Source organism: Solea solea, chromosome 6 (assembly GCF_958295425.1).
Source record: "Solea solea chromosome 6, fSolSol10.1, whole genome shotgun sequence".
Taxonomy (NCBI): Eukaryota; Metazoa; Chordata; class Actinopteri; order Pleuronectiformes; family Soleidae; genus Solea; species Solea solea.
Window position 1 is genome coordinate 21,289,614 of NC_081139.1, and position 14,472 is coordinate 21,304,085.

General features: G+C 37.3%; 1 protein-coding gene across 2 annotated transcripts in view; it reads right to left on the minus strand.

Moving 5' to 3' along the window:
• Window positions 1-1,157: 1,157 nt before the first annotated feature.
• Window positions 1,158-14,472, minus strand: part of slc4a8 (solute carrier family 4 member 8) — a 39,235-nt gene continuing 25,920 nt past the window's right edge. Inside the window, exons 12-25 of one of the 2 annotated variants that reach the window (XM_058632366.1) lie at window positions 7,758-7,932; window positions 7,537-7,670; window positions 7,193-7,438; window positions 6,846-6,951; window positions 6,368-6,529; window positions 6,174-6,287; window positions 5,923-6,084; window positions 5,573-5,824; window positions 5,400-5,468; window positions 4,751-4,924; window positions 4,519-4,650; window positions 4,340-4,443; window positions 3,756-3,861; window positions 1,158-3,582 (exon numbers count right to left, since the gene is read on the minus strand). In XM_058632366.1, the coding sequence (XP_058488349.1) occupies window positions 3,577-3,582; window positions 3,756-3,861; window positions 4,340-4,443; window positions 4,519-4,650; window positions 4,751-4,924; window positions 5,400-5,468; window positions 5,573-5,824; window positions 5,923-6,084; window positions 6,174-6,287; window positions 6,368-6,529; window positions 6,846-6,951; window positions 7,193-7,438; window positions 7,537-7,670; window positions 7,758-7,932 (1,942 nt within the window). In that variant the 3' untranslated portion in view covers window positions 1,158-3,576. The remainder of the gene's footprint in view (window positions 3,583-3,755; window positions 3,862-4,339; window positions 4,444-4,518; window positions 4,651-4,750; window positions 4,925-5,399; window positions 5,469-5,572; window positions 5,825-5,922; window positions 6,085-6,173; window positions 6,288-6,367; window positions 6,530-6,845; window positions 6,952-7,192; window positions 7,439-7,536; window positions 7,671-7,757; window positions 7,933-14,472) is intronic. The other variant, XM_058632367.1, reaches the window with a different exon arrangement.

Genomic DNA, 14,472 nt, shown 5'->3' on the forward strand with positions numbered 1-14,472 from the left:
AGAAGTGTATTATTCCACAGCTGGAAGTAAGTAACCCTCAACCAGTACTGACTGAGAAACATACTTAGCTTTTTTAAAAGAAATTGCTGAACTGGAAAAAGAAATCACATGTATGTTATCTACATTTAAGACAGAGAGTATATTTGAGTTATTATATATAATAATTCAAATATATATATATATATATATATATATATGTTATATGGGAAACATGGCCCTGACTCTAATTCAACACAACTGAAGAAAATAACACATATGTATATACACACACACACAATCACACAGAATGCCATTGAGCCTCACATTCAGAAAGCTGAATGTGCCTCCAAGGTTAAATATGTCCCAGTGATTTCCAATTACAGCCCAGAATGAATGACTATAAGGAGCTCTCACTGTTGGAAGCACAACATAAATATAGAATAGTGTAATAGTGTGCTGTATATTATTATTTCACTAATTGTCCTCATATGTCTTAAGCATGGACCTTGTATGTTGCAGCTTTGACAATGAATACAATAAAAGTGCCTTACAAAACTACTTCACCGCTGTAAACTTAACACAACAACGTACCTCAAAGGACACGGTCAGTGTAAACACACAGGTTCCTCTGCCACAGTCCACTGCGGTCAAACTATCTGATGCTGAATTTTAACGCCCTCCTGACAAAAGATTTGACTGTAAAAAGCCTGTGAACCAATTAATCAAGCTAATGAGTAAAGGCATCGACATCCGGTTTTCAAAATAAAAACCTGAGAGCACTGTATCTCTGTTTTGTTTTGAGGCCTAAGACCCACAGGTACGCCAACCCAAGCACCCAAAAAACAGTACACACCAAACGCACCACCTCGTAATTCCAGTGAAAATGGAAACAGATTGAAGAGGTCAGGAGGACAGATGGAACTTTTTTTCCAGAGGTGTCATATATATATATATATATATGTTGACCTGCCTTTAATAAGGAAACGGCTTAAACACATGTTCATTGTCAGGGCACTGTGGGCAGAATCTGGTTCGAATGGTTGTGACACTGCTGCCACCTAGTGGGACAACACATGACAGACATCATCATACATAATTATACTGTAGCTCAGGCGTGAACATTTAACTCAAGTACAACAGAAAATGACTAGCCAACATGACGCAATAACAGCAATCCATTCATTTCAATTGTAATGATTTATTATCCATTTTTTTACCATAATCAAAACTGAAATTACATATACATACATATAAAACACAGGGTTTTTGTGTGTGTGTGTGTGTGTTCCAGACTAATCATTCAGTGTTTGAAGAGACAAGGCATTGCTTTTGCTATGGCTCCATGACTACAGGAATAAGGTTTGCAGATACTCGTCTCCCTGAACACGTTCTCACACTCAGCCCGACCTTGTCCTTGAAACAGATACAAGTGATACAAGTGACGTCTTATATTCATTCAAAGGACACAGACGTTTACAGTTAGGTGCACAGTTTTCACTGTTATCTACACATGAAAATGAAGTCGGCAGGGAAGGAGGACATTTGCATTATTGGACTTGCTGTGTTTGTGCCGCAGTTATTACACAATGGTTTGTTTCAACACACTGTGCCATACTGACTTCTAAAAGGATTGTTGTTTTTTTTCTGTGAAAGGTCAAAAATGATCAGCACGTCAGGAAACAGACATGTACAGCACATAATTATACTCACATTCTACATTGAAATGTGTTTTCCACACATTGCGACTCAACTTTAAGATACATGTTGCTCAATAACGATAATTTAACAGTGACTGAATAATTCATATTTGATATTATCTTTATTTAGGCTACTTTTTGCAGTCTCTCTCATGTCTTTGAATATACTGTATATTTAGTCATGCGGCCGTTCCACTGTTAGTTTATAGGTCCTCAGACAAAGAATAAGCACATGACAAGAAACACCTTATATGAAACGTTCACTCGTGTTCATACAATTTTCACTTAAATCACATTTTATGACCCCCGTAAAGGATTTTATATATTACTTACTGAAACAATGCTACCAATGTAATGTATTTTCTTTCCTTTACCAAATCCACCATATATTTGACACACACTCATGGCACATAAAAAAATAGACTTCGGTAGATTTGAGATAATAAAAGAAACCTGATTTGTTTTTAAATGAGCATTTACAGTCCATTATAGCCCACCTAACGAAGAGAAACCTCTGTGTTGTTTCAAATGAAATAATAGTAATAATATCTGTCTCTGTGTGTCCGTGTGTTTGTGTGTGCTCTTCTGTCTTTGTAAGGACATAAATGAGAAAAAAAAAAAAGAATTACAGGGATATTTGTGTTGGTCGTCATACCGGTTTTTCTCTTTTCATATACAATTTTCCATGAATCTCTCTATGCAGTTCTCTGTAACTTTTTTTCAGTGATTTCCTGTCTTAATTTATTCTGAATTAACTATGTTTGTAGTCTGTAATAATCTGTGTCTGTGATTGTATGTGAAGCTGTTCATTACATTCTATGTGCATGAAAAGTACAAAACAAATATGGTTTGGCTGGTTAAAGTTAGAAGCTTCATTAATCACGGATCTATTGCAGTTTTCTATTTTTGTTTTTTATGCTTGGTACTTTATTATAAATGAAAATGGCACCTGGGGAACCTTACTGGTTTATTTCTGTGACAGGTTTCAGGCTATAGCTTACATGAGTGTCATATGCAATCCAGAATGAATAGTCAACAATCCAATAATCCAATTTTTCTATATAGAGTATCGAACAACTATTTGTTCAAAACATCTTGGATGATTATTTTTTTGGAGGAAGCCCTTGAAAAAGTGCAACAACAGCAACAACAGCTTCCTGCAAAGAAATGAGAGTGGCGATGTTTTATAATATCACAGTTTCACAGGAAAACATTCCTACCGAAAAGAATGCACTGTGGTTTTTGTCATTTTTTAAAAATATTTATTTGGACCTCACGACTAAGAAAGAGTCTTACAGAAACCTACGGAAGAGTATTAGGGCCACAAAAAATAAAATATAACAGCATGAATACTGAGATTCTTTAATCTCTGAATTCTGACTTTTTTCTCAGAATTCATGCTGTTTTATTTTATTTCTAATACTTTAGAACCGTAGAAATCAAAGGCAGTGAATTTGTGTTAAAAAACCCGTCTTAAGCTAAAATGATAATGGTAATAATGGGCAGGGAGGCTGAGCTAAGGGCTATTTCGTGGTCATTCTTCAACTGTTACTGTAGTATATCATCATTTAGCAAAGGTTTTCATTTTGGGGCTTTGGCTAAGGGGAATAAAAATAATGATGTAGTTTATGTCCAGTCCTCACAAAGCGAAAGCAAAGTGTATGCATAACTCCGCCTGTATACAAATGTAATATACTCCTGTCTTTGAGTGTGTGTGTGCGTTAGTGTGGACTGTGTTTGCAGGTTGCTGGTACAAATCATTGAGACTTGTTTCTCTGTAGTGGCGGTCGATCAATGGAGCCAAACCGCAGCATCCTGAGGTCCAGAGCTACATTCAAATGATGCAGTGAAATCTGCCAGCACTCTGGATGTCCTTTACTCGTCTATGAACATGATCCCTTCAATCCTGCACAGTAAAACACACAAACCCAGAGTTACAACAACAAAGACCACTGTTTAAAAGTCAGTCGGCAGTATCAACTGCAAGTGACAACAATGGAGGAATATTTTTTTTACAATGCACGCATGAGGAGGAAAAGGATGAGGAGGAGGAGGAAAGAGAAAAGGCTGTGGCCTTGCCTTCTTAGCAGCCACAGGACGAGAGTCCCTTTGATTGGAGTTGAGGGATTTCCACACGGTGGTTTTAGACATTTCATCAGATATGTTAATGTCAGAGGGGTCACACCTGAGGAGCAGTGAGAGGAGAGGGACAGTACGATCAGGGAGCATGAAAAGGACGAAAGGGAACACTTGGGGTTTAGGGAGAAGTCTCTCAAATAAAGCCAGCACGCTTATAAAAATACAGGAAGGTGAAACCACAGACTGTACATGGGCTTAGTCTTTCAGTTTGAAAAGTAAAACCCAAAAATGAACCTACTTTTCACTTGATTTATAATTTATAACATCAGTAAACATGTCCTGAGGGGTTCATTTCAGTTGCTAGTCTTAGGTCTTCCTCAAAACCACATGTCCACTTTGTAAATGATGATCCAAATGACAGGAAAATAGACAGTAAAGTACAGCACAAATATGTGGACATCAGGTGCCACGTCTATAAATGGCACTGTATAAATCTAATGTACAGTTCATGGGTGAAATATTTCTCTTGTCTTACCTCTCCGATCATGTCGCATCAATGTCACAGTGGTACCTGGTCTACTCACCTGGGGTCGTGTGCTTTCATGGTCTGAGCGGGTTTTCTGCTCTCCATCTCAATCTGAACAGAAGTTGGATCTTCCTGCTTTTCACTGAGCATAATCTGTGATTCCTAAAAGACACACGAGTGTGAGATTAAAAATAAAAACAATCAATGAATCTGAGCATATATTGCAGATTTAACTACCTCTTGTATCTTTTTGGAGGCGTCGTCAAGATTCTTTTTCTTCCATTCGGGCATTAAATCATCCAGGTAACTTAGCTCTCGCTTAGAGAAGCACAAGTCCAAGAGTTTGCGGACAAACACCAGAGCCAACACCTGCAGACAACGGAGGGAACAGAAGCCTGTTATTGTCACCGGAGGAAGCCATGGAGGAGGTAGTGGACGCGAGGCGGGATGTTGGCTTGGGTCACCTCACCATCATGGGGAAGACGATCGCAGCAGGTGAAGTTTTGATGACCCAGAGCAGCACGAGACAGGTGAGCTGGGTGAGTGTGAACAGGTGCACCTTCCTCAAGGGGACGTGGCGCAGATAGATGAAGTCTGGCTGGTGCTTTGCTGGCATGCCGAAGAGCTTCAGACGGTCAAAGAACTGTGCGGGGATAAAGATTAAAACAGGTGGGAGGGAGGTCAGAGAGACAGGGAGAGAGAGAAAGAAGAGAGAGGAGTTCATTAATGAGAGAAGAGCATGAAGACAGATGGGCAATATGGTAAGTGCAAGGAAGTGATTATTAATGACAAATTTAGTTAGGACAATTAACTGTTAGGCCTTGTTGAACAGCGACAGAATTAATGAGATCAGGAGAGGACACTGCAGAGACAACCACATCGGTAAGAGTCAAGTTCTGTGTCAGGGAGCTATACAGTAGCTTTCGCAAACCAGATAGAATGTCTCCACTCTTCCACCGTCTCTACTGGTTATTCCTTCATTTTCCTACGTTTATGCATCATTATGCAGGTCAAATATAGGTTTTTAAATTTCTGATCGAACAAAATAAAAATACATTGACCTCTCTTTGACAACTAAGAGATGATATCTGTGCTAAATGTGTTCAGATTGGATTTACCTGGATGCCTTTTAATGAAGACACTCCCATGTAGAGGAAAACACCATAGAGCACTGGCATAGGAATGAACTGGGAGGAAAAAACATATACAGTACATCAGAGAACATTATTGCGTTTTCATGCTCTTGCTTCACTGATTCGGTAACTGGGGGGGTAGCAATCATCCGACTTACCTGCAGGGCTCCAGTCATGAATACAGAGCAGCCCATGAGCAGGAAGATGACGAGGCCGGTGAGTCTCTGCTCTCGAATGCCCAGAAATCGAGGCTGCTCTCCCGGAGCCGAGCTCTCAGACTCAAGCTTCAGGCTGTTGACGTGAGAGATGGACAGGACCGTGGCCGCAACGAACCAGGGTAAGCCCATGATGGAGCACACTGCCAGCATCAACCCCACTATCAGCAGGTCCATGTGGTAACCACAGCCCTTCTACAAAACACACAGAGAGGAACAGATATCGGTTTATAGAGTGACTGCAGCAGAACAGAACAGAACAGAACCATCTGGATTTCCAAGATGTTCCTTGCCAGTAGTTTGTGCTCTTTGCGGTTAATGATGACAGCAGTTATCTGCTGATCCATGAAGATAAGAATTGTGCAGAGAACAGCAGGGATAGCGGCAGCCAGGACTGTCCACCATGGGTTACGTCCTATGGGATTGATCAGCCAGCCTCGGTCCTCTCTGGTGGGCTGTGTGAACACAGAACAGAGGAATATGGTCACGATTCAGTTGGAGATTTACATCAAAGTCTACCTGAGCCTTAGCTTTTTTTGTATACCTGAAATTTGCTGGGCACCTTCAGCTTCTGGGAGGGAACTCCAATGACATAGTCAAGCAGAACCATGATGACGATGGTGAGGAACACCGCAAAGTCACTGATCATGGACCGCACCTATTATAACATAGCAACACTCACAAATCAGTGCTTACTAATGTGGTATGTACCTTGGTGTACAGTCAGTGTTTGATTACCTTGGTAGGGAAATAACGGCTAGTCTTGAATTGTTTCAGAAAAGAAGACATGAAGAAGGTTGAAAAGAACAAAATGGAGGACCAGAAGAGAACATCTGGGGTGAAGGGTCCATGGTGGCCACACGCCGTCCCAACAAAGTGGCCCTGCAGACTGACGCACTCCTGCGGAGATTCATCACATTATTCGGGACAAAATGGATCAAAGGACTGTTTTATCTAAAAGACGTGACAGGCAGATCTGATAATAGTTTTCAAATGAGATGAGGCCCTGGTTTGCTCAGTTATGCACAGTGAACAGAGAAAGGCTAATTGATTATATGTCAACACTCGTGTTTGCAAACGTCCTCGAGAGAGGGGTTAGTTATATGTTAAAACAAGTGCACACGCTCAGCACATGCAGTGAATGCTATCATGGCAAAGTTTCTGTGACCGGGTGTCCACGAGGAGTGTGTGAATGTGTTTATTTCTAGGTAGTTACCTTGACAGTAAGGTTGGACCAGGATACAGAGGACACTGTGATGTTTCTCGCACTCCACAGCTCTAATGTCTTATTACTGGGATTATAAGGTTCTGCACATCTACAGCTACAAAGAAACACACACACACACACACACACAAACATCAGAGCACAGTGGAGAACTAAAAAACACTGGGCTTACATGCTTTTATCACTTCAATTAGGCCAGACAGGAAGTGACACTGCGTTCAAAAATATAAAAGGCTCTTAGATGAGAGCATGGGCAGAGAAACATTAATGAAACAAAAAGGGTGAATGTGCAGATAAAAGCAGGACAAAAACAATAGTGTGGACTGTTAAACACTTACTATGCCAGGGTGAGTTTGTCCAGATCGCTGTGTGTGTTGAAGGGGTAGATTTCTCCCAAGTGGAAAAGCTTCTCCAAGGCCTCATAAATGAAGATGAGGCAGATGAGTGCAGCAAAAGCTTCCTCTGTGAACCGTGTGATGTAGCAAACCAGAGAGCTGGCATCTGTGGCAACCAGCACAAAACACAGCAGGGCTGTCCACAGACCGATGCAAGTCCTCAGCGACAAATAGGACAGGTTATAGTCCCTGAGAGAAGACGAGAAGAGAAGACTGTGAAGCAGAAGTAAATCTTGGTGCGGCGATAGTACAAATCTCACAGAAAATGGTTGCAGTAATGAACATACTTGCAGAACTTAAACAGGATTTTCTCAAAAACCAGCACAGGACCTGTGCTGCCAAGAATGGTGAGAGGCTGACCAGCAAACAGAGAGTAAACTACTCCAGTCATAGATGCACCAAGTAAAGACTCTATGGCACTCTACAGGAGAAATAGTCAACACTTCAGTGACATGAATTTACACTGCAGTTTTGAGGTGAAGCATTTGCTGAACATTGTTGCTCTTACAATGCGTCCCTCTGTGGCCTCCCCTAGCAGTCCTCCAAACGTGATGACGGGCGACATGCAAGCACAGTAGAGGAAGAGAAAAGAGGCCACACACTGGAGATTCAGACCGTCCTTATAGTCGCTCAAATAGAACGGAGCTTTCCTTTTGATGTCCAGTATCAGACCCCCAAACAACCTGAACACAACACACAGGGAAGAAGATTTTGAGCCCATGACAGGATATGTCAAGTTGGCACATATCTGACACCATTATATGAAACTGGCTTACTTGAGTCATAGTTAGACGACATCTTTGTCAAATTTCATCATAGTTTAGTATGTCGTCCAAAATTTGATGAAAATGTCATAGTTTAGAATGTTGTCCAAAATTTGAAAAAATTTCATAGTCTGGTATGTCGTCCAAAATTAAGTTTAGTATATCATCCAAAAAGTGACATAAAAGTCATACTTTAGTATGTCATCCAAAATGTGACAAAAAAGTCATGCGTCAAGATGACAGTCATCTCAAGTGGCCTAATGGATAAGACAACTGCTTACTCAACCAAGGATTGTTTGTTGTTAGTATATCGTCCAAAATGTGACAAGAAAGTCATGCTTTAGTATGTCATCCAAATTTTGAAAATAAAAGTCCTGAGTTAGTATGTAATTCAAAAAGTGACAAAAAAGTCATAGTTTAGTATGTCATCCAAAATGAGACAAAAGAGTCATACTTTAGTATGTCGTCCAAAATATGACAAAAAAGTCATACTTAAGTATGTCATCCAAATTTTGACAAAAAAAGTTAGTATGTCGTCAAAAATCACTCAAAAATGTCATTGTTTACAATCACTCAAAAACGTCATAGTTTAGTATGTTGTCCAAAAAGTGACAAAAAAAACCACGTATCAAGATGACAGTCCAGTGGCCTAATGGCTAAGACACCTGCTTATTCAACCAAGGATTGTTTGTTCAAGTCCTTTCTTTGGCAACCCAGTCACTGTAGAGTAAGATGTGACCAAGAAAATCATAGCTTTTTGTCCAAAAGGTGACAAAAAAGTCATGCTTTAGTATGTCGTCCAAAATTTGACAAAAAAGTCATAGTTTAGTATGTCGTCATAAATCATTCAAAAACGTCATAATTTAGTATGTCGTCCAAAATCAATCAAAAATGTCATAGTTTAGTATGTCGTCCAAAATCACTCAAAAAAGTCATAGTTTAGTATGTTGTCCAAAATCACTCAAACACGTCATAGTTTAGTATGTCGTCCAAAATCACTCAAAAACGTCATAGTTTAGTTTGTTGTCCAAAATGTAACAAAAAATAAACTCGTCAGGAAAACAGTCAGCTCAAGTAGCCTAATGGGTAAGACGCCTGCCTACTCAACCCAGGATTATTGGTTCAAGTCCCTCCTATAGCAACCCAGCGATTGTAGAGCAAGATGTCCCAAATGTCACCGAGAAAATCATGGTTTGTTGTCCAAAAGGTGACAATAGAGTTGTAATTTAGTATGTGACAAAACAGTCATATATTTTGTCATCCAAAATCATACAAAAATTCATACTTTAATATGTCATCTGAAATCATACAAGAAAGTCATCTTTTAGTTAGGCGTCTAAAATCAATCAAAAACGTCATAGTTTAGCATGTCATCCTAAATGAGACAAAAAAATCATAGTTTAGTATGTCGTCCAAAATGAGACAAAAAAAGTCATAGTTTAGTTTGTCGTCCAAAATGAGACAAAAAAGTTATACTTTAGTACGTTGTTCAAATTTTGACAAAATAGTCATAGTTTAATATGTCGTCCAAAATCACTCAAAAACGTCATAGTTTACTATCTCGTCAAAAATCACTCAAATACGTCATAGTTTAGTATGTCGTCCAAAATCACTCAAAAACGCCGTAGTTTAGTATGTCGTCCAAAATCACTCAAAAATGTCATAGTTTACTATCTCGTCAAAAATCACTCAAATACGTCATAGTTTAGTATGTCGTCAAAATCACTCAAAAACGCCGTAGTTTAGTATGTCGTCCAAAATCACTCAAAAACGTCATAGTTTAGTATGTTGTCAAAAATCACTCAAAAAGTCAAAGTTTAGTAAGTTGTTAAAATTTTGACAAAATAGCAAAAAAGTCATAGTTTAGAATGTCGTCAAAAATCACTCAAAAACGTCATCATTTAGTATGTCGTCCAAAATCACTCAAAACCATCATAGTGTAGTATGTCGTCAAAAAACTCTCAAAAACGTCATAGTTTAGTATAGCGTCCAAAATCCCTCAAAAACGTCATAGTTTAGTATGTCGTCCAAAATCACTCAAAAACGTCATAGTTTAGTATGGCGTCATAGTTAAGTATGTCATCCAAAATCACTCAAAAACGTCATAGTTTAGTATGTCGTCCAAAATCACTCAAAAACATCATAGTTAAGTATGTCGTCCAAAATCACTCAAAACCATCATAGTGTAGTATGTCGTCAAAAAACTCTCAAAAACGTCATAGTTTAGTATGTCATCCAAAATCACTCAAAAACGTCATAGTTTAGTATGTCGTCCAAAATCACTCAAAAACGTCATAGTTTAGTATAGCGTCCAAAATCCCTCAAAAACGTCATAGTTTAGTATGTCGTCAAAAATCACTCAAAAACGTCATAGTTTAGTATGGCGTCATAGTTTAGTATGTCATCCAAAATCACTCAAAAACGTCATAGTTTAGTATGTCGTCCAAAATCACTAAAAAACGTTATAGTTTAGTATGTCGTCATAAATCACTCAAAAACGTCATTATTTAGTATGTCGTCCAAAATCAATCAAAAATGTCATAGTTTAGTATGTCGTCCAAAATCACTCAAAAAAGTCATAGTTTAGTATGTTGTCCAAAATCACTCAAACACGTCATAGTTTAGTATGTCAAAAAATAAACTCGCCAGGAAAACAGTCAGCTCAAGTAGCCTAATGGGTAAGACGCCTGCCTACTCAACCCAGGATTGTTGGTTCAAGTCCCTCCTATAGCAACCCAGCCATTGTAGAGCAAGATGTCCCAAATGTCACCGAGAAAATCATGGTTTGTTGTCCAAAGGGTGACAATAGAGTTGTAAATTAGTATGTTGTCCAAAATGTGACAAAACAACCATATATTTTGTCATCCAAAATCATACAAAAATTCATACTTTAATATGTCATCCGAAATCATACAAGAAAGTCATCTTTTAGTTAGGCGTCTAAAATCAATCAAAAACGTCATAGTTTAGCATGTCATCCTAAATGAGACAAAAAAATCATAGTTTAGTATGTCGTCCAAAATGAGACAAAAAAAGTCATAGTTTAGTTTGTCGTCCAAAATGAGACAAAAAAGTTATACTTTAGTACGTTGTTCAAATTTTGACAAAATAGTCATAGTTTAATATGTCGTCCAAAATCACTCAAAAACGTCATAGTTTACTATCTCGTCAAAAATCACTCAAAAACGTCATAGTTTAGTATGTCGTCCAAAATCACTCAAAAACGCCGTAGTTTAGTATGTCGTCCAAAATCACTCAAAAACGTCATAGTTTAGTATGTTGTCAAAAATCACTCAAAAAGTCAAAGTTTAGTAAGTTGTTAAAATTTTGACAAAATAGTCATAGTTTAATATGTCGTCCAAAATCACTCAAAAAAGTCATAGTTTAGTATGTCGTCCAAAATCACTCAAAAACGTTATAGTTTAGTATGTTGTCCGAAATCAATCAAAAACATCATAGTTTAGTTTGTCGTCCAACATCACTCAAAAACGTCATAGTTTAGTATGTCGTCCAAAATCACTCAAAAACGTCATAGTTTAGTATGTCGTCCAAAATCACTCAGAACAGTCATCGTTTAGTAAGGCGTCCAAAATCAATCAAAAACGTCATAGTTTACTATGTCGTCCAAAATCACTCAAAACAGTCATAGTTTAGTATGTCGTCCGAAATCACTGAAAAACATCATAGTTTAGTATGTCGTCCAACATCACTCAAAAACGTCATAGTTTAGTATGTCGTCCAAAATCACTCAAAAATGTCATAGTTTAGTATGTCGTCCAAAATCAATCAAAAACGTCATAGTTTAGCATGTCATCCTAAATGAGACAAAAACGTCATAGTTAACTATGTCGTCCAAAATCACTCAAAACAGTCATAGTTTAGTATGTCGTCCAACATCACTCAAAAACGTAATAGTTTAGTATGTCGTCCAAAATCACTGAAAAATGTCATAATTTTGTAGATGTTTCTGTGTGACAAAAACATCATAGTTAAGTATGTCGTCCAAAATCACACAAAAACGTCATAGTTTACTATGTCGTCCAAAATCACTGAAAAACGTCATAGTTTAGCATGTCGTCCAAAATCACTCAAAAACGTCATAGTTTAGTATGTTGTTAAAATTTTGACAAAATAGTCATAGTTTAGTATGTCGTCCAAAATCACTCAAAACAGTCATAGTTTAGTATGTCGTCCAAAATCACACAAAAATGCCATAGTTTAGTATGTCGTCCAAAATCACTGAAAAACATAATAGTTTAGTATGTCGTCCAAATTCACTCAAAAAGGTCATAGTTTTGTATGTCGTCCAAAATCACTTAAAGTCATAGTTTTGTATGTCGTCCTAAATCCCTCAAAAACGTCATAGTTTAGTATGTCGTCCAAAATCACTCAAAAACGTCATAGTTTAGTATGTCGTCAAAAATCACTGAAAACGTCATAGTTTTGTATGTCGTCAAAAAACTAATCTATGATTTTTGGAGTGATTTTGGACAACATACTAAACTATGACTATTTTGACAAAATTTGAACAACGTACTAAACTATAACGTTTTTGTGTGATTTTGGACGACATACTAAACTATGACGTTTTTAAAGGACTTTGGATGACATACTTAACTATGACGTTTTTGAGAGTTTTTTGACGACATACTAAACTATGACGTTTTTGAGGGATTTAGGACGACATACAAAACTATGACTTTAAGTGATTTTGGACGACATACTTAACTATGACGTTTTTGAGAGTTTTTTGACGACATACTTAACTATGACGTTTTTGAGTGATTTTTGACGACATACTAAACTATGACTTTTTAAGTGATTTTTGACGACATACTAAACTATGACGTTTTTAAGTGATTTTGGACGACATACTAAACTATGACGTTTTTGAGTGATTTTAGACATCATACTAAACTATGACGTTTTTGAGAGTTTTTTGACTTTTTTGAGTGATTTTGGACTACATACTAAACTATGACTGTTTTGAGTGATTTTGGACGACATACTAACCTATGACATTTTTGAGTGTTTTTGGCCAATATACTAAATGATGACTTTTTTGAGGGATTTTTGACGACATTTTTGTCGTTTTTGATTGATTTTGGACATCTTACTAAACGATGCCTTTTTTGTATGATTTCGCATGACATATTAAAGTATGAATTTTTGTTTGACATACTAATTTATGACTGTTTTCACATACTAAACTATGACTTTATTGTCACCTTTTGGACAACAAACTATGATTTTCTCGGTCACATTTGGGACATCTTGCTCTACAATGACTGGGTTGCCACAGGAGGGACTTGAACCAACAATCCTGGGTTGAGTAGGCAGGTGTCCTACCCATTAGGCATAGTTTACTATGTCGTCCAAAATCACTCAAAACAGTCATAGTTTAGTATGTCGTCCGAAATCACTGAAAAACATCATAGTTTAGTATGTCGTCCAACATCACTCAAAAACGTCATAGTTTAGTATGTCGTCCAAAATCACTCAAAAATGTCATAGTTTAGTATGTCGTCCAAAATCAATCAAAAACGTCATAGTTTAGCATGTCATCCTAAATGAGACAAAAACGTCATAGTTAACTATGTCGTCCAAAATCACTCAAAACAGTCATAGTTTAGTATGTCGTCCAACATCACTCAAAAACGTAATAGTTTAGTATGTCGTCCAAAATCACTGAAAAATGTCATAATTTTGTAGATGTTTCTGTGTGACAAAAACATCATAGTTAAGTATGTCGTCCAAAATCACACAAAAACGTCATAGTTTACTATGTCGTCCAAAATCACTGAAAAACGTCATAGTTTAGCATGTCGTCCAAAATCACTCAAAAACGTCATAGTTTAGTATGTTGTTAAAATTTTGACAAAATAGTCATAGTTTAGTATGTCGTCCAAAATCACTCAAAACAGTCATAGTTTAGTATGTCGTCCAAAATCACACAAAAATGCCATAGTTTAGTATGTCGTCCAAAATCACTGAAAAACATAATAGTTTAGTATGTCGTCCAAATTCACTCAAAAAGGTCATAGTTTTGTATGTCGTCCAAAATCACTTAAAGTCATAGTTTTGTATGTCGTCCTAAATCCCTCAAAAACGTCATAGTTTAGTATGTCGTCCAAAATCACTCAAAAACGTCATAGTTTAGTATGTCGTCAAAAATCACTGAAAACGTCATAGTTTTGTATGTCGTCAAAAAACTAATCTATGATTTTTGGAGTGATTTTGGACAACATACTAAACTATGACTATTTTGACAAAATTTGAACAACGTACTAAACTATAACGTTTTTGTGTGATTTTGGACGACATACTAAACTATGACGTTTTTAAAGGACTTTGGATGACATACTTAACTATGACGTTTTTGAGAGTTTTTTGACGACATACTAAACTATGACGTTTTTGAGGGATTTAGGACGACATACAAAACTATGACTTTAAGTG